Below are 18,609 nucleotides of genomic sequence, written 5' to 3'. Positions count from 1 at the left end.
AAGCAGAATAAATGACCGAAACTATTAAGCTAAAATATACAGGTGGTATATATTTTTATCTTCTTAAAAATCAGCAACCTAGGACTCTCCCTTTCTATTTCACAGAGCTGCCCCAAAAGAGGTGTTAAAGCACGGGGCAATGTTTATTTGTTCTAAGCATGTTCCTGTCATTATCGGCTCCTTAAGGACACAATGACTATGTGGTACCAGTTAATTTTCTTCCCCTCAAATAAGTAAAACAGAGCTCCTACTTCAATCCAGCACACATCCAGAATGCCAGCAGATAATATGCCAACTACATTAGGTTCTATAAGATGCCATCATTTGCCCTCACCTTCCCAGGAATAAGGAAGTTGAGTCAACACAGCTCATTATGACAAGAAGGTCTGCATACATGGTAACAAGATTTACAAATAAGACTCAGTAAAATTCATTACTTAAGGTGGCTTAAGATACAGTCTGATAAAAATGCAAATATTCTCAAAACCAAAATGCTACAAGTAGGTATCTACAAGTACACAAAAGGCACTCCTAACAACCAGAGTTACTTCGCCCACAAACCCTAAAATTACACCAGAGCAAGGTGCAACAGGAACAAAACAAAAAATTTATTATCACACCACTATTATCTTCTTTTGAGAGCAAAGTAATCCCTGCCACATTAAGAGTCTTGAGATCATTTCAAAGAGTACACTAAGAAAGGAATGAGCTGTGATCTTTTGGGGCACTATGTACAATAGATTCAGTTTTCCAGAAGCTGCTGACAAAATCTGCTTTAAAAAGTTTTATCCTTGAGGGGCACCTAGGTGGCTCAGTTGGTTAAGTGTCCGCCTTCAGCTCAGGTCATGATCCCAAGGTCCTGGGATTGAGGCATGCATCAGACTCCCTGCTCAACGGGCAGCCTGCTTCTCCTTCTCCCTCTGCCATTCCCCCTGCTTGTGCTGTCAAATAAATGAATAAAATCTTAAAAAAAAAAAAAAAAGGCATATTCTTGAATAATTACCTTTTAAAAGTAACTCTGCAATGATGTAGTCAGTAACATTGTAAATACACCTAGGTTCATTTGTGGGTAAGCTTCCCTAGGAAATTACCCTAAAAGACAATGTCTGGCTTTAAATAACACATAAAAAAAAAAAAAAAAGGTTTGATTTTCTTGTAAGGTTTTATTTAGGGGGCGCCTGGGTGGCTCAGTGGGTTAAAGCCTCTGCCTTCAGCTCAGGTCATGACCCCAGGGTCCGGGGATCGAGCCCCGCATTGGGCTCTCTGCTCAGCAAAGAGCCGGCTTTCCTTCCACTCTCTCTGCCTGTCTCTCTGCCTAGTTGTGATCTCCATCTGTCAAATAAATAAATAAAATCTTTAAAAAAAAAAAAAGATTTTATTTACTCATTTGACAGACAGAGATCACAAGTAGACAGAGGCAGGCAGAGAGAGAGGAGGAAGCAGGCTCCCTGCTGAGCAGAGAGCCTGATGTGGGGCTCAATCCCAGGACCCTGGGATCAAGACCTGAGCCGAAGGCAGAGGCTTTAACACACTGAGCCACCCAGGCGCCCCCAAAATTAAATTTTTTAAAAATAAATTTGCAATTGAAAGATTAACCCTTCTAAAATTATTAATATCCAACTCCACAATGACTATACAATATAGACCATAACTGGTAGTTAACTTATGAAGGGCTTCCTCTATACCAGGTTTAATATTAAGTGCTTTGCAAACCCTCTATCCTTCAATGTTCACAATCTATGATAGAAGATTATTTATTAATAAGCTTAATAAGATAAGAAGTTTAGGAAGCTAAGAAATGACAGAACCAGGACACAAACCCAAGTGTTTTGGCTCCAGAGCTTGAGTTTTAACCACTATGCTATACAGTACTGGACAGGGGGGAGTAACATTTTATAATTATAAAGCACTTTTTTGTTTTTGAGATACTTTTAATACAGTGTGAGTCAACTCTTTATAAAAAGAAGTAATTAAATGCAATTTGCTATTTTGGACTGAATCCTAGAATAGCAAAAGGACATTTGTGTTGAAACAGGTGAAATTCAAACAAAATCTGTACTTTAGTTAATAATAATGTACCAATGCTAATTTCTTAGTTTTTGACAAATGTGCCACGGTTATGTAAGACGTTAACATTAAGTGACATTGAATGAAGAATATATGAGAACTTTCTGTGCTATCTTTGCAACTTTTCTGGAAATCTAGAAATATTCCTCCCAAATGAGATTTAAAAAAAAAAAAAAACCTGTAAGTTGGTAATAATTGGTAAAATAAAAACCGATAGTGAATTTTTTTTTAAAGATTTTATTTATTTATTTAACAGACAGAGATCACAAGTAGGCTGAGAGGCAGGCAGAGAGAGAGAGAGAGAGGAGGAAGCAGGCTCCCTGCCGAGCAGAGAACCTGATGTGGGGCTCGATCCCAGGACCCTGGGATCATGACCTGAGGTGAAGGCAGAGGCTTTAACCCACTGAGCCACCCAGGCGCCCCCGGATAGTGAATTTTTTAAAAGAAATGAAAATCACAGAAACATTTCCAGAGTTTATTATGAAGGAAAACAAAAACATCTGCTTCTCCAGTAAGCAGAGACGGAAAAGAATTCAGATCAACCAGCGGGAAATTCAAGAGCTGAGCAGTCAACTTTATATCAAAGCAGCCCTCAAGGATTCTACTTACTCCAACCCTGCAGAAACTAATGGTAGATCCTCTTTTAGTACCAAATATAACATTACTCACTTGGGAGAACCCAGACAGACTGAATATATTACCTCCCACATTACTGTTATTAAGTGCCTACCACAAACTGACACTCTCACACATGCCTAAAATTCTACCAGCTCTAGAACTCCTTTATGGACTTCCTTTATGAAGGGCATTATCCATTTCTAATTTCACTTATGTATGAAATTCTACTTTAAAACTCTCTCACTTATTAATATACATTTAGGGATAAGAGAAATCATACAAAGTATTAAATTAAATGAAGTCATTATGTTTTTCTATGTGTTCTAGACCTATCTTTCACAGAAAATTTAACACAGCCCACAATGACATCATTTATACTGATAAAAATCCTTGCATTCACGGGGCACCTGGGAGGCTCAGTGGGTTAAAGCCTCTGCCTTCGGCTCAGGTCGTGATCCCAGGGTCCTGGGATCGAGCCCTGTATCGGGCTCTCTGCTCAGCAGGGAGCCTGCTCCCACCCCAAACCCCGCCCATCTCTGCCCGCCTTTCTGCCTACTTGTGATCTCTGTCTGTCAAATAAATAAAATAAAATCTTTAAAAAAAAAATCCTTGCATTCACAAAATGACCTAGAGACTTAAGTTTTTCAATATGTATCATCTTAGACTGACAACAAACCACAACACAACTTTCTAAGGCCTAAATAAAAACTCTAATGATCAGAAAGTACGCAATGTTAGCTCTGTTCCTCAGTAGCTACAGTTTATTAAGCACCACCAAATATCAGGTATTAAATTTTTAAATTACTCTTCTTATTCAAAATAATTGTGTAAAATAGGCATTATGACACTCATTTTACAGATGAGGAAACTGAAGCTCATTTTAAACAACTTGCTCAAGACAACGTTTTTAGTGAGCAGCCACACCAGGACTCAAAACAGCAGCCACTCTGGCCCTGAAGGTCATATACTATCTCCATAAACCAAATTTTTGCAATTCAGCACTACTGGATATGGGGATGGATAACCGTTTGCCGTAAGGCACTGTCCTATACATTATAGGATGTTTAAAGTATCTCTGGACTCTACCTACTAGATGCCAGTAGCACCTCTCCCATTAGTTTAACAACCAAAAGTTCCCACACATTGTCAAACGTCTCCTGGGGAGCAAAACCGCTCCCCGTTGAGAACCGCTGTCATGATACCCTGCTGCTTCTACATGCTGGTGTTGGGGATGGTTACCAAAAAGATGTGCCTGGCAACCGACCTGTGAGCTGGAACCCGGCCCCTACCTTGGAGGCTTCTCATCCTACACCTATCCTTGGAATGGAGGTTCCACTTGTCTTTCACCTGCATGGTATACGTGACTGAACCCAGTTAAGGCCTCTTTATAAACTTTTAAGATTTGGCAGGCAGGTGGGAGGATCCATGCTGTCTTGCTGCTGCCCAAAGGCAAGCCTTGTGTGTCAGCTCTCTTTGCTTATTAGAACTGCCACCTACCAACCTGGAGGAGCCTGCCTCTCTCTTTGGTCCCTCTCTGCCCTCCACTTAAAGGGGGCTGGTTTGAGATTACACCACAGAAGCTTCCAGAAAAATGTGTAAGCCTGATGATTCACAGACCTGTACCCCTGGGGCAAACAATACATTGTATGGTAATAAAAATAATTTAAAAAAAATAAAAGGGAGGAAACTGAAAGAAAAAAAAAGAAGCTGTGTCCATAAGGTTTACAAACCAACAGCTGGCTAGCACACAGTTAAAGTATATAGTTTTTCTGAGAAGAGGTGGTTTTTCATAAAACAGCTTTCTAGAGTAAGTTCTAATCAAAAGAAGCTGGTGGTTTTAGCTAGAACCTTTGCTAAAGGCCACTGCAGGTCAAGCTAAGGCAATTCTGAGAACATACTACTTGTCCAGAATACTCAGCAAACAGAAACAGGTTTTTTACTTATTTAGTATTTTGAGCTTGGCAGACAGATGCAGAGCAGTGCAAGAGGGCTTCCTGGAGGCAGCTCTCAGAGTGATGGAAGCAAAACTGAGAAGGCTTGGAAGACAGAGATCAAAGGTACAAGTCCCTAAGCCAAAGGGAAGGACTCAGGAGAACAGAGTTCACAAACAAAAGCAAACACTGTTCAGTGGGGGCTGTTGAGAGAGTCTCTGGAGTGGCTGACTCTGGCATGCACGTGTTAATAGAAGTCAGAATACATAAAAGCCTCAGAGGGGAGGAAAAAACATAGTAAGGAGGGTAAATCCTAATATGTGGGCAAAAAGCTACAGAAGTTACTATCACTCAAAAGCACTTTTTTTTCTTGTAAGTATACACTTAGTGGAAATTTTTTAAATTCTGACAACTGTGAGGAAATCATGGGAGCTATTTTCCTGTAGCTCTAAAGTGGTTCCTCATTCTGGACACAGGTATACTTTCAAAATAAAGAATAATAAAACCCGCATCTGAAAATAAGTTTGGCTCTAATCTCTCAGAAAAGACTGTACTATATGAGTTTGCACAGCTATCAAAGTAATCAGGACATTTTAATTTAATATTGTAGCAATAATGTTAACCTTTGCCTGACGTTTACTTCATCATTACAGGAGCAGCACCAATCACTCTAGTGAGCTCCCATAAGCCAAGTACTTGAACATGTGCTTTTTTATGCAAGAGCTCAAGAAATACTCCTGACACCTGTCTACGGTGGTTCCACTCATTTAAAAGAAGAGGAAACAACTCAGGGAAGTTGAGCTAGAATTTAACAAAGAATTTTTTTTTACTTTCAAGTCTATCCTTTCTCTTTCAAATAGTATCGCTATGAAAGATTGCTCTAACTGGTATAAATGAGTTAAATGCAGGAAAATGAGGCGTGATCCCCCCCCCCCCACCCCAGAAAGAGAATGAAAACATATTAAAGTTCTCCTACTTGCTGCAAGGTACACTACACCCAGGAATCAGCCTGGAGATCCACAAAAGCCCCAAAGTATTCAGATCTTGATCAATATTTTCCTCTCAGATTTCAAAGTCACTTCTGCAAGTGTTCAGGTGCTCTCACATCTAGGATGCCCTTCTGAAGTGAGCTCTAAGAAAATTACTAAGGCAGAAGCCCCTGGAAACGTTCGTTTTGCAAGAGATTCTAATATTTGCTGTTGCGGTGCTGCCACCATGTGGAACAACTTCTGAAAAAGTGGAACAAAATTACTCCTCAGGAGCAGTAAGAAGACTCCTATCCATCATCAGAGTAAGAGCACTGAGAGGATTCCCACAGTAAAACAGATCATTAAAGGCCTTCATATGTTCAAAATTTTTACCATTTTGAGAAAATAAAACAGTTCTAAATGTGTATGTCTGAATATACACACTTAAATTCTATCCTATGCATACATCCATGAAGGCAGTGACCAATAATGGGCACTGGGACTCAGAACTAGGTTAGAATCCTGGCTATGTTACCACTAGCTGTCAGACTCTAGGAAAACCTTGATCTCTAATATGGAATAACCTTTACTTCACTAAGAGGATATGAGAACTAAGTAATATAACTGAAAGCATTTAACTGGCATAGAATGCAATCAAATTTAAATACCCTTTTTCCTAATGACACATGGTCATCATAAGCCTTAGGAACTTCTTAGGTGTTTGAGCTGCTACACTTTACATTCATTCACTCCTCTGTTCCCTATCAACAGTATTTGACCCAGTTGACAAAAAAGTAAAATCAGTGGCCTAAATGTTAGTTCTAACACTTTTAGGTAAAAAGCAGGACATCCCAGTTTGAGACGAAAAGTATGGGTTCAAGATTAAAAATAGGCCTGTATGTCTGTTGACTATCTTAATCCAAGCTTTTCAGTTCTTCATTAAAACAAGCATGAAGAGTTCAAAAAATGATCTGAATGTAAGGCCGGGATAGGAGTAGGGCAAGCATGGCACACCCCACTTTCAGGTTTGTGTGGGTACAGACTGACACCTGAATGTGAGTACCACCTTAAATTTTGCACCCTGTATGCCTTGCTAGCACTCAACTGAACAGTATCAGGGAAAAGTTCTGCTACCGAGAAATCTGACAAGAATCACAAAGATTTTCTATTTAGAGGGCAATAGGTCCAACGATAATTAATGCTGATACCTGCTCTAAGAAAATTGGCAATAAAGACGGCAAAACAAAAGTCATTCCTTGGGACGCCTGGGTGGCTCAGCTGGTTGAGCATCAGCCTTCAGCTCAGGTCATGATCCCAGAGTCCTGGGATGGAGTCCACATCGGGCTCCCTGCTCAGTGGGAAGTCTGCTTCTCCCTCTCCCTCCGCCTGCTGCTCCCCCTGCTTGTGCTCACTCTCTCTCAGTCTCTGACAAATAAATAAAAAAAATTAAAAAAAAAAAAGAAAAAAGAAAAAAGTCATTCCTGAAACAGTTTCTCAAAATCTACCAAGGAACCTTAAATTTTCTCTAAAAGTTTTCTCAAAGATAACTGAGTGTAATATAACATTATAGTAAGTTATAATGCTCTTAAAATTTCTTAACCTGTTTTTACTACAACAAATCAGGAGGTGATTTGGAGGGATTTTCAAAGAGACCCAGTGATGTGTTGCCTGTTTAAATTCTGTACGCATAGGTATGGTGTGGGAGAAAATAGCTAAAAACAAGACTGGCACGTGTTGATAATGACTGAATCTGGTGATGGTAAATGGGTTCATTTTATTTATCTATTGTTTTCATTTAGTCACTCTAAATTTGAATATATTTGAAAATTCCCATAATAAAAAGTATAAATAAATAAATACATGTATAAATACATGTATTACTTGAGAGTATTGTGGGCTGGACAAAAACCAGTTCCTCCTCCACAATGAAAACTTAAAATAAGTCAAATTAGGCTTGTTCCAGATCATTCCATCCTCTCAACTAATCTGGATAAAGATCCAAGTGCTTGGGTACAACAAATGAACAACAAAACAAAAAACTCTTTCCTAATGGGGCGCCTGGGTGGCTCAGTGGGTTAAAGCCTCTGCCTTCGGCTCAGGTCATGATCCCAAGGTCCTGGGATTGAACCCCGTGAACCCCGCATCGGGCTGTCTGCTCGGCGGGGAGCCTGCTTCCCTTCCTCTCTCCCTGCCTGCCTCTCTGCCTGTTTGTGATCTCCGTCTGTCAAATAAATGAATAAATTCTTTAAATAAATAAATAAATAAATAAACTTCTTTACTAAACCATCAGTTAGCCCCTATCCCTCATCATCTAATTTTATAGGTTCTATTTTGAAGAATTTACATTGGTATAAAAATGCCTTTTTTCTCCCCAAACTGGAATTACCTATGAGTTAGAACTCATTTTCATCTCACTCCACTCCACACTCTAAGCTCCACTGAATATGAGTGCATGATATCCTGCACATCTGGAACCCTGAAACCTGGAAGCATGGAGCCCAAACTCATCTTCTCATCTGTCCTCAAGTAGAAAATTTCAAAGACAGCTCTGCTCAGGGTAACAGTGACTCAAAAGCAACACCAAAACACAACTTGGGACCAGCTAAACATTCTATAAATAGACACTAATGCCTTATAAATTTCCTTCTTTACAGAATTTTTTTAAAAAGGTGCCAGATGGTCCTCCTTGAGGGAAAAAAGGAAAGGCTGAATCTTCTAATACTGCTGGTGATACCTTTCAGAAGTCATGGTTTAAGCACATACACACCCACACCAACTTCTGTGCCTAGAAGGTAGCTAGAAGATTCCTGAGGTAGTTAGTACCATAATACCTTAAAAAAAAAATGTGGCCTTCTTCATCCTTTGACTTTGACACTAAACTTAAAGGCTCATAAACAGAAGCCAAGGCTACTCAAAGAATAAAATGACCCAAATGAAATACCAAAACAGAGATCTGAGCATATGATTCACAAGTGAGAGACAATGTCTATTTCAAGGGCAAATTCCAACTCTATTTCAAAAAGTTCAACAAAGAAAAAAGTTCAACAAACAATCAGCAGTGATCTACTGATTAACTCAAAGTTATTCACCTCCAAGTAAATACTGCATTGGGCAAAAAGGGGAAAAAAATGGCCATATTCCTCTGCCTCCTCAATAATGGTACCTAGTGATCAATCATTCCATTCGAATGAGCTCCAGTTACTAGCAGAGTCAACATACAACTTGGGACTTTCTCCCTTTCATTATAAGGACAAAGTTAAAAATATTAATAAGAGAAATAAAAGGTCCCCAAACTTCAAAGTATTATGTTCTAGCTGCCAAACATTTAGAACATAAGCTGGCAGAAAGAATTTTGTCCTAGAATTTTCCTGTAGAAGATTGCATTACAATAATCAGGCAATAAATATAACTTTGTTTCTATTTCTACACTACCAGAGAAGACCAAAAACATCGGAAGAAATAATCCTTTAAAAACTGACATAAATTTAAGGTAAAACCCTATTAAAAAAAGATGGAAGATCCAGTTTTTGAGGAAATACATGGGTAGATATGATACAAAGATCTGCTTTAAGACCCTTGTATTGGGGCGCCTGGGTGGCTCAGTGGTTAAAGCCTCTGCCTTCAGCTCGTCATGATCTCAGGGTCTTGGAATCGAGCCCCACGTCAGGCTCTCTGCTCAGCGGGGAGCCTGCTTCCTCCTCTCTCTCTGCCTGCCTCTCTGCCTACTTGGGATCTGTCAAATAAATAAATAAAATCTTTAATAAAAAAAAAAAAAGACCCTTGTATTTTAGTTCTTGGTTTTCATTTCAGAAAACACCTACATAATCTGAGGGACACAGAGAATTCATGTTTCTCATAGCTAACCTTTTTCAATGCCCCAAAGATTTGTTTTAAACAGGCTTTTTAAAGGAACCTATTCTAAGTACTGCTCTCTTTATAAAAGCAGAAGCTTATTACCATTGGATTTGAATCTGCTATGAGATCCCGCAGAGAATCCAGAAATCCCTGATCTTCCACCATTTGGGCATTGATATCATGGAGTTTTGCCACACAGACCGCTGCTGTTTTCCGAACATAGGGATCTTCATCCTTCAAGCACTTGCGGAGAGGCTCACAGAGATATTCTGTAATCTTGTCCACCCGGATGCACCCCATGGTCCTGACTGCTAAGGCCCGAATTAGAGGATTGGGATCTTCACAGTCCTTTAAAAAAGAAAGAAAGAAAGAAAGAAAAACAACCATTGACAACTACAGGTGTACACGGTGACTAAAGGTAAACAGTCTTGTTTCTATAAGCCACAAAAGAACACTTCCTTAATGTAAGCTTCCAGTTATATTCTGTATCATAACACTGATCTCCTATGCTTTTGTTTCCTAAGTACAAATCTTAGTTGCCTATTTAAGAGCTTAGGTTAGGGCGCCTGGGTGGCTCAGTTGGTTAAGCAACTGCCTTTGACTCAGGTCATGATCCTGGAGCCCCAAGATCAAGTCCCGCATAGGGCTCCCTGCTCAGCAAGGAGTCTGTCTCTCTGACCTCTCTCCTCTCATGCTCTCTCTCTTCCTCATCCCCTTTCTCAAATAAATAAATAAAATCTTTAAAAAAAAAAAAAAAAAGAGAAAGCTTAGGTTAGGAATTCATTTAACTGTTTTACAAACACAATGAAGAAACGCTCAGTAGGATTCAATCCAGGAGTAGGCAGAAGCTTAGTGAGCTGGTATTATCATTGCCATGGCCATTAGTCGAAGTGCCTTAACAACAGAAAAAAGAAATGAGGAAATGGAAAGATGTGTCCCACCCCAGAGTCAGCCTGTAAATATCAAGCAGAGAGAAAAGAGGGCTGAACTTTGTGGGGCCTACAGCCAAGAAAGCAAAGGAAAACAGAATAGGGCTGACCTAAATGTCTGGAGTTAAGTAGCAGAAAGGGCCCTCTGAAGTACCTTCTCCTTTTTTTTAAAAATGAGGGGTTTATTTATTTATTTATTTATTTAAGAGATTTCATTTATTTATTTGATAGACAGAGATTACAAGTAGTCAGAGAGGCAGGCAGAGAGAGAGGAGGAAGCAGGTTTCTCGCTGAGCAGAGAGCCCGATGCGGGGTTCAATCTCAGGACCCTGAGACCATGACCCGAGCCGAAGGCAGAGGCTTCAACCCACTGAGCCACCCAGGTGCCCCTATTTATTTATTTTAAAATAATCTCCACACCCAACATGGGGCTAGAACTCATGACCCCAAAATCAAGAGTCACATGGCTCTACCAACTAAGCCAGCCATGTACCTGAACGTTCTCCTTTATTAGCAAATGCTTCCAAATACAGTACAAAGAGAATGCTCCTTAAATTGCCTTACATTAAAAAATTTCTTTAAACATTATAAACCTATGTACATGCTAACTTCCAAAATATGTAAACTAAATTATCTTTCTAATGATGTAGTCCATCTATGAACCACCAGACAGAAAGAATGAAAATGTTGTGTTCTCTGATTCTGTACTACATAGCTAAACACAGGAAAAGAACAAAAATTCCACGAGAAGAAAGCATATTGTTTATTTTTCAAAACAGTCTAATAGAAGCTAATTTTAGAAATGCTGGTTATGTTTGTTTGTTTTTTAAAGATTTTATTTATTTATTTGACAGACAGAGATCACAAGTAGGCAGAGAGGCAGGCAGAGAGAGAGAGAGAGAGAGAGAGGAGGAAGCAGGCTCCCCGCTGAGCAGAGAGCCTGATGTGGGGCTCGATCCCAGGACTCTGGGATCATGACCTGAGCCGAAGGCAGAGGCTTTAACCCCAAGCCACCCAGGCGCCCCTGTTTGTTCGTTTTTTAAAGATTTTATTTATTTGACAGAGAACACAAGGGTGGGGGGGCGGGCAGGGTACATTCTCTGCTCAGCAGGGAGCCTGATGCGAGGCTCAATCCCAGGACCCTGAGATCATGACCAAGCCAAAGGCAGAGGCTTAACCCACTGAGCCACCCAGGCACCCCGAAATTTTTGGTTTTTTTAATGGAGACTAAATTTCCGACAGAAAAAAAAAAACACTAGTTAAAAAAAAAAAGATATGGGACGCCTGGGTGGCTCAGTGGGTTAAGCCGCTGCCTTCGGCTCAGGTCATGATCCCAGCGTCCTGGGATCGAGTCCCACATCAGGCTCCTTGCTCAGCAGGGAGCCTGCTTCTCCCTCTGCCTCTGCCTGCCACTCTATCTGCTTGTGCTCACTCTCGCTTGCTCTCTCTGACAAATAAATAAATAAAATCTTTAAAAAAAAAAAAGATACATATTAATAGGAACCACCTCATTATTATGTCCATCAAATCTAATGACAGGAAAAATCTGACTGCATATTCAATAGTAAGAAATATTTTAATGGTCAATTTTTTAAGGATGTGACAATAGTATTGTAGTTATGTTTTAAAAAGAGATCTTGGGGTGCCTAGGTGGTGCCATCAGTTGTGCATTGGGACTCTTGGTTTCAGCTCAGGTCATCATCTCAGGGTTGTGAAATCAAGCCCTAAGTCTGGCTCCAAGCTCAGGGCGGAGTATGCCTAAGACTCTCTGTTCCCCCACCCCGCCGCACCTGCACTTACACACTCTCTCTCAAATAAATAAATCTTTAAAAACTGATCTTATTCTCACAAATATAAGGATGAAGTGATTTTTCATCTTTATGATGTTTGGGATTTGCTTTAAAATTATCCAGTAAGAGAAGGAATGGGAGTTAGGAGAGCACGTATGGGGAGAGTAAATTAAATAAGACTGGTCTTGGGTTGGTAACTACTGAAACTACAAGATGAGGATTTAGGAATTTATAATACTATTTCCTCTACTTGAATATGTTTGGAAGTTTTCATAATAAAAAAAAATTGAGTGTTAAGAACTATTAAGTAAAACAAAACAGAAGTAGTCGCTTCTGCAGTTTCCACTACTTCTGACCCATAAGCATAATTTCTCCAAAGATAAAATAGATAAAGCCCAGGTTACGGAAACTGCAATGATACTCCTAACCTTTGTCAGCCTGGCAAGGTAAAACACTGAGGTTTCTTCACCTGGCTTTCTTCTCCCATCTGGCAAGGATGCACCAAGACCAGCTAACAAGAAGGCTCTCCATATGGTTTGAATTGGATGACGAATGCTGGCATAAAGAATGCTTAAAAACATGAACACTCCTAGTCACTGCCAGTGCTTCTCTAGAGGTTCCTCTTTTGGAACAGAGGTGGCTTATTTGCAATGCAGACATTAACTATATCAAGAAACACTTCCAAAAAGGTTACTTGAGGTAGATGAGACTGGTTCCTGGGAAGGGGGGGAAATGTTACCTTCACAAAGCTGTTGACAGCCATGATGGCCATGTCTGGCTGACTCTTGGCGTAGTTCATCAAATAGAGATAAACAAGTTTCTTTAATTCCAGGTTGTCGGTTTGCATACAGTTCACTACATCTGGAAACAGAGAACTGAGAAGACAGCAGAAAAGAGAAAAGGAAAATGAGTAGGTGCTGGTGCCAAGCTACTGGATTGAACATGAAGAAATGGCCTTATTTAACCAAAGTGATCTGATGCAAGGAAATACGTCCCCACTGTGGTAACAACTAAGACTGAAATGAATTTCTAAAGAAACTATAGTCCTGGTCCCAAGAAGGTCTCTAAAAATAGATTTAAGAAACTTCATTATGAAAATTTTCTAACAAACAAAAGTAGACAAAGCAGCATAACAAATGTATCCATCACCCAGCTGCAAAGAAGTATTAATACACATCCAATTTTGTTTCATACATATCCTCAATCCATTCTCCCTTCCCCCATCCCTATTCCAACTAATTACTCTGGATTTTTTTTTTTTTTTTAAAGTAGGCTCCACACTCTTCATGGAGCCCAACATGGGGCTTGAACTTACAACCCTGAGATCAACCTGAGCTGAGATCAAGAGCTGGACACTTAACTTGACTGAGCCACCCAGAGCTGCTGCTCTGGATTATTTTTAGCTAAATCCTAAACATTATATAATTTCATACATATTTTAGGGCATATCTTTAGGGATTTTGTTTTAAAAAGCCACAATCTTTATCACAAAAAAATTAACAGTAATTCTACATATCAATTCATTGCAGGTTCAAAGCACTATGGTTGCTATACTTGTAATGTTCATATTCTTCTATCCTTAGCCAGTGGGGACTTTTACTCAGCTATCTTCTGAGTCTCTGTGATGCAGTCCTGCATTTTCACCAGTTTCCTCACTTTCTGGTAGGACACAATGCTCTACCTGGGATTACTTGGTACATTTCTAATCTCACAACTGAAACCAGTCATTTTTCTAAGAAGTCCTGATTCCTTTCTAGAATTTCTTTATTCTTTTTTAAAAATTTCTTTCTCTTAACGTTACAAACTTAGACAAATGAAAATTTGAGTGTCCTCAAATAGAAAAGGAGTTTACACTTTTCCCAAATTCGAGTCATTGCATGATTTATTACTCTCTTATAAAGCCAAAGAAGAGTAGCTTTAGTTTGGAATGGCTCCCAAACCACTAGTTTGGAAGGATAGCTTATTTGATTTTAAAGTATAAGCTGTATTTTTTAAGTACAGGTTAACTATATTTTATGAGAGAATGGTAATTAACCTTCCCCCAAGGCTTTATCAAAGTACTATATAAATTTTAAATACCTTTTTAAAAAATTTATTTGGGAGAGAGAACATGAGTGGGAGGGGCAGAGACAGAAGGAGAGAGAATCCCAAGCAGACTCCGTGCTGAGTGCAAAGCCCTATATAGGGCTCGATCTCACAACCCTGAGATCATGACCTGAGATGAACCCAAAAGTCAGATGCTTAACTGTGCCACCCAGGCGCCCCTAAATTTTAAATACTTCTTAACATCTTACAAGTACAGAAAACGCAAATGTCAGGATATTTCTACAGGACAGAGAATGACTGAAATAACTAGTCACACAGTACAACTCCTGTACACACACAATAAACACAAAGTTATTTACAAAAAGGAAGATGGATTGCAAAGTCAAAGCATCCACCTTCTCTGCAACAAAACAAAGTCTCCTGAAAATCATTTAACCTGAATGTACATACCTAGTATAGTTTCATGCACATGTAGATAATCAATAAACACTAATTAACACTCCCCCGAAATTAATGTTTTTTCCATTTCCTAGAATAATTCATGGATAAAACAACTGTAAAACTGCTAAATAAATGTGACATATTAACCAACAGTAAATTTAAGATCCTGAGTAATTTAATTCCAACAGCCTGCATAAGATCAAGAAGATCTCGATCAAGAACAAGTTCTAAAGGTAAAAACCAGGCACCTAGGTGGCTCAGTTGGTTGAGTGACTGCCTTCTGCTCAGGTCATGATCCTGGAGTCCTGGGATCGAATCCTGCATCGGGCTTCCTGCTTGGCAGGGAGTCTGCTTCTCCCTCTGACCCTCCCTCTTCTGTCTCAAATAAATAAATAAAATTTAAAGGTAAAAACCGTTAAGTACCAACCTATAAAGCTAGAAATCTGAACTTTCCAGTATGGTAGCCACTAGTCATATGTAGCTACTCACTGGCAATGTGGCTGGTCTGAACTAAGATGTGATGTATATATATATATATATATATATATATATATGTAAGACACATATTGGGAATGCCTGGGTTGCCCAGTCAGTTGGACGTCTGCCTTTGGCTTGGGTCATGATCCCAGGGTCCAGGGATAGAGCCCCGCAACGGGCTGCCTGCTCTGCAGAGAGCCTGCATCTGCCTGCTGCTCTGCCTACTTGTGCTCTGTCAAATAAATAAATAAAATCTTAAAGAAAAACAACAAACACACATTGGATCTTCAGACTTAGTATGAAAAATATAATGTGGGGCGCCTGGGTGCCTCAGTCAGCTGAGCATCTGCCTTCAGCTCAAGTCATGATTTCAGGGTCCTGGGATTGAGCCCAGAGTCCCTGCTGAGCAGGGAGCCTGCTTCCCCTCTCTCTGTAGCTCCCCCTGCTTGTGGGCTCTCTTGTCAAATAAATAAATAAATAAAATTTTTTAAAAAAGAAAAATATAATGTAAAATACCTCGTTAATAATTTTTATATTGATTTCATGATGAAATGGTACTTTGTACTGTGTTAAGTAAAATATATTATTCAAATTAATTTTACTTTTTTAATTTGGCTATCAGAAAATTTTAAATTACATATGCCCCACATTGTATTTCTATCAGACAGCACTGAACTTGAAGTTACTTGCAGGAGAGACTGAAATATGATAACCTATGAATACCTAATCTCTATTATTCTGCATCTTTGAGCTATCTAGGCACAGTACAAATTCCATCTCCTCCAAGAAGCGTTCTTCAACTGCTCCTATTTACATGGATCTCTCTTTCGAAGAACTCTTATTGTCTTTAATATACATACTCTGGTACCTATTACAAAACTGTTTATTATTCCCTAATTTTTCAAATTTTGGGTCTTTTCAACTAAGGCTAAGACATCTATTATCCTTTTTAAATTATGACACGTGGAATAGCATGAGCACAAATTATTAGCAATTAACAGATTAACAAGTAGTATTTACCAAGCATACAAAAGGAAACTCAAAGAGGTTTCACTTTTCTAGGATACAGAAATAACCTTGGTGAGAACACAAAAGACACGCTAATGAAGTATGCTGACTTTTACCAGTTCATCAGTGCTGATGCTCTCAATCTAAAGGCAAAAATAGCCCATCAGTGACTAGATCGATCCTGGACAGGAAAACCACAGCCTGTGCACAAAATACAGCCCACCACTACTTTTGTATGAGCTATAAGCTAAAAATGGTTTTCAGATGAACATTTAAAACTGATTTGAGCCTCTGCCTTCAGCTCGGTCATGATCTCAGGGTCCTGGGATCAGGCCCCACATTGGGCTCTCTGCTCAGCGGGGAGTCTGCTTCCCCACCCCCCATGCCCCCCGCCCAGCCTGCCTGCTTCTCTGCCTACTTGTGATCTCTTTCTATCAAATAAATAAATAAAATCTTTAAAAAAAAAAAAAAAAAGAACCAAATGCTAACAAACTAAACTCCAATAACAAAAGGCACCTGATAGCAGAAGGACCTGAAGCACAAGAAGATATCTGAGTCATTAATTGCCACCGTTTCCACCTGGGCCCCTGATCTGGTTGGGGGAACTGCTCTCACCCTCCTGGTCTCAGGAAACCCTTTACACTCTAAAAATTCTTGAGATCCCCAGAGAGTTTTTGTTCACGTGGGTTATACCTACTGATATTTTACGCTATCAGGAATTAAAACAGAAATACTTTAAAACACTGATCCATTTAAAATAATAAATGTATTTCATATTAACAAATATTTTAAAGTAAAAATTTTGTATTTTTTAAAAATTAAGATGTCAGTGTTTTACATTTTTGCAAATCTCTTTAATGTCTGGTTTAAGAAAAGACAGCTGTCTGGGATCAAGCACCACATCGGGCTCTCTGCTCAGCAGGGAGCCTGCTTCCCCCTCTCTCTCTGCCTGATTGTGATCGCTGTCTGCCAAATAAATAAATAAATAAATAATAAATAAAAATCTTTTAAAAAAAAAGAAAAGACAGCTGGATCTTTGTATTCATTCCTGCATTCAACCTGTTGTAGAATACTGTTTGGACTGAAGAAAAAAATGATACACATATGTTAATGGAAAAGGGAGCAGTATTTTAACAGCTTTATCAGATTAACTAGATATTCTTTGATTCACTGAAAAGCTAGACAAATGCTTTATTTTTTTCTTTTTTCGGTCTGCAAATGATAGTTCCCTAAGAGTTAGTTGGAGGGACACCTAGATGGCTCAATGGGTTAAGTGTCTGACTTTTGGTTTCAGCTCAGATCATGATCTTAGGGTCATAGAATGGAGACCCTCATCAGGCTCTGTGCTCAGCAGGGAGTCTGCCTAAGATTCTCTCTCTCTCTCCCTCTGCCCCTTTCCTACTTGTGTGTGCATGCTCTTTCCCTCTCTCTAAAATAAATAAATAAATCTTTTAAAAAAAGGTTAGTTGCAATGAGAAATCTGAAACCATATCGAGCTTTTAACATTTAATTGCGTTAAAATGTATTCATTTATCAATTATTTTGACTGGATCTTTTACCCACGCATAGTTTTGTGATACATGCAGTGGTCATTTGGGAAATACTGGTTGAGTTATGCAGATCTTCCCAATGACGACAAATTTCACCACATAAATTTTAATGTAAATAATACATTCACTAATTTCATTACCAAGCTCATTAGAAAAGTCTGTAAGTATTGGGAAGCTGTCAAGCTCATGTTGTGAGATACAAGTTTTCCAACAATCTAATTTTTACTTTAAAGCTCAAAACGTATCCAATGTCAAATTTTTTCTCTAGAAGTGACAGGTTCACTTTGTTCATTTTTGATAAAATGTCTCCCAAATACTGAAGTCTGATTAACTATAACCTATCAATCATTTTTTCACTTAAAAATGGGTTTCCCAATTCAAACAATTTTGCAAGGGTTTTTCTCCAAGTCAACCATTACTTTGCTATGCAGCAGAAGTGTTTTATGCATAATTCCTGCTTTATCACATGGAATATTAAAATGACCTATACTCAAGATTCAAAGCTTAATAAAATAAATTTTTAATGCTTCACGAAAAATAGTCATAAGTATAACTGCCTATTTCCCCTCCAAGTATATAGTGGTGACGAATACAATGACTACTGTCACAGATTGGCACTGCTACCTTGATTCACACTAAGGTACCTGCAGTGCAAATGTCAGCACAGTAAAAAAGGCAAATAATACCCAAGTATTATTATAAGGACAGCTTTGACCTCACAAATCCCCAGAAAAGGATCTTGTGAATCCTCAGGGGCTTGTGAATAATCTGTACCTATTTCCAAATGGTCTGGCTGAATTACAGAGGGGAAAAAAAAAGACAAAATGGACTTTGTTAACATTGATTTTCATCTTTAATTCAGCAACAGAATCTACAGTTGTAGAGTTAAGGACACTAGCTTGAGCCGATTAAAGAACGTATGAGCTTCT

General features: G+C 39.0%; 1 protein-coding gene across 2 annotated transcripts in view; it reads right to left on the bottom strand.

Moving 5' to 3' along the window:
- Positions 1 to 18,609, bottom strand: part of LOC111151383 (adaptor related protein complex 2 beta 1 subunit) — a 129,835-nt gene that overhangs the window by 97,301 nt on the left and 13,925 nt on the right. For both annotated transcript variants that reach the window (XM_022509370.1, XM_022509371.1), the window contains exons 4-5: positions 12,898 to 13,033; positions 9,542 to 9,787 (exon numbers count right to left, since the gene is read on the bottom strand). In XM_022509370.1, the coding sequence (XP_022365078.1) occupies positions 9,542 to 9,787; positions 12,898 to 13,033 (382 nt within the window). The remainder of the gene's footprint in view (positions 1 to 9,541; positions 9,788 to 12,897; positions 13,034 to 18,609) is intronic.

The sequence above is a fragment of the Enhydra lutris genome, unplaced genomic scaffold (assembly GCF_002288905.1).
Source record: "Enhydra lutris kenyoni isolate GAN:26980312 unplaced genomic scaffold, ASM228890v2 scaffoldscaffold26, whole genome shotgun sequence".
NCBI classification, from domain to species: domain Eukaryota; kingdom Metazoa; phylum Chordata; class Mammalia; order Carnivora; family Mustelidae; genus Enhydra; species Enhydra lutris.
The sequence above is the reverse complement of the archived record's forward strand: the minus strand, read 5'-3'. Positions and strand labels throughout refer to the sequence as shown.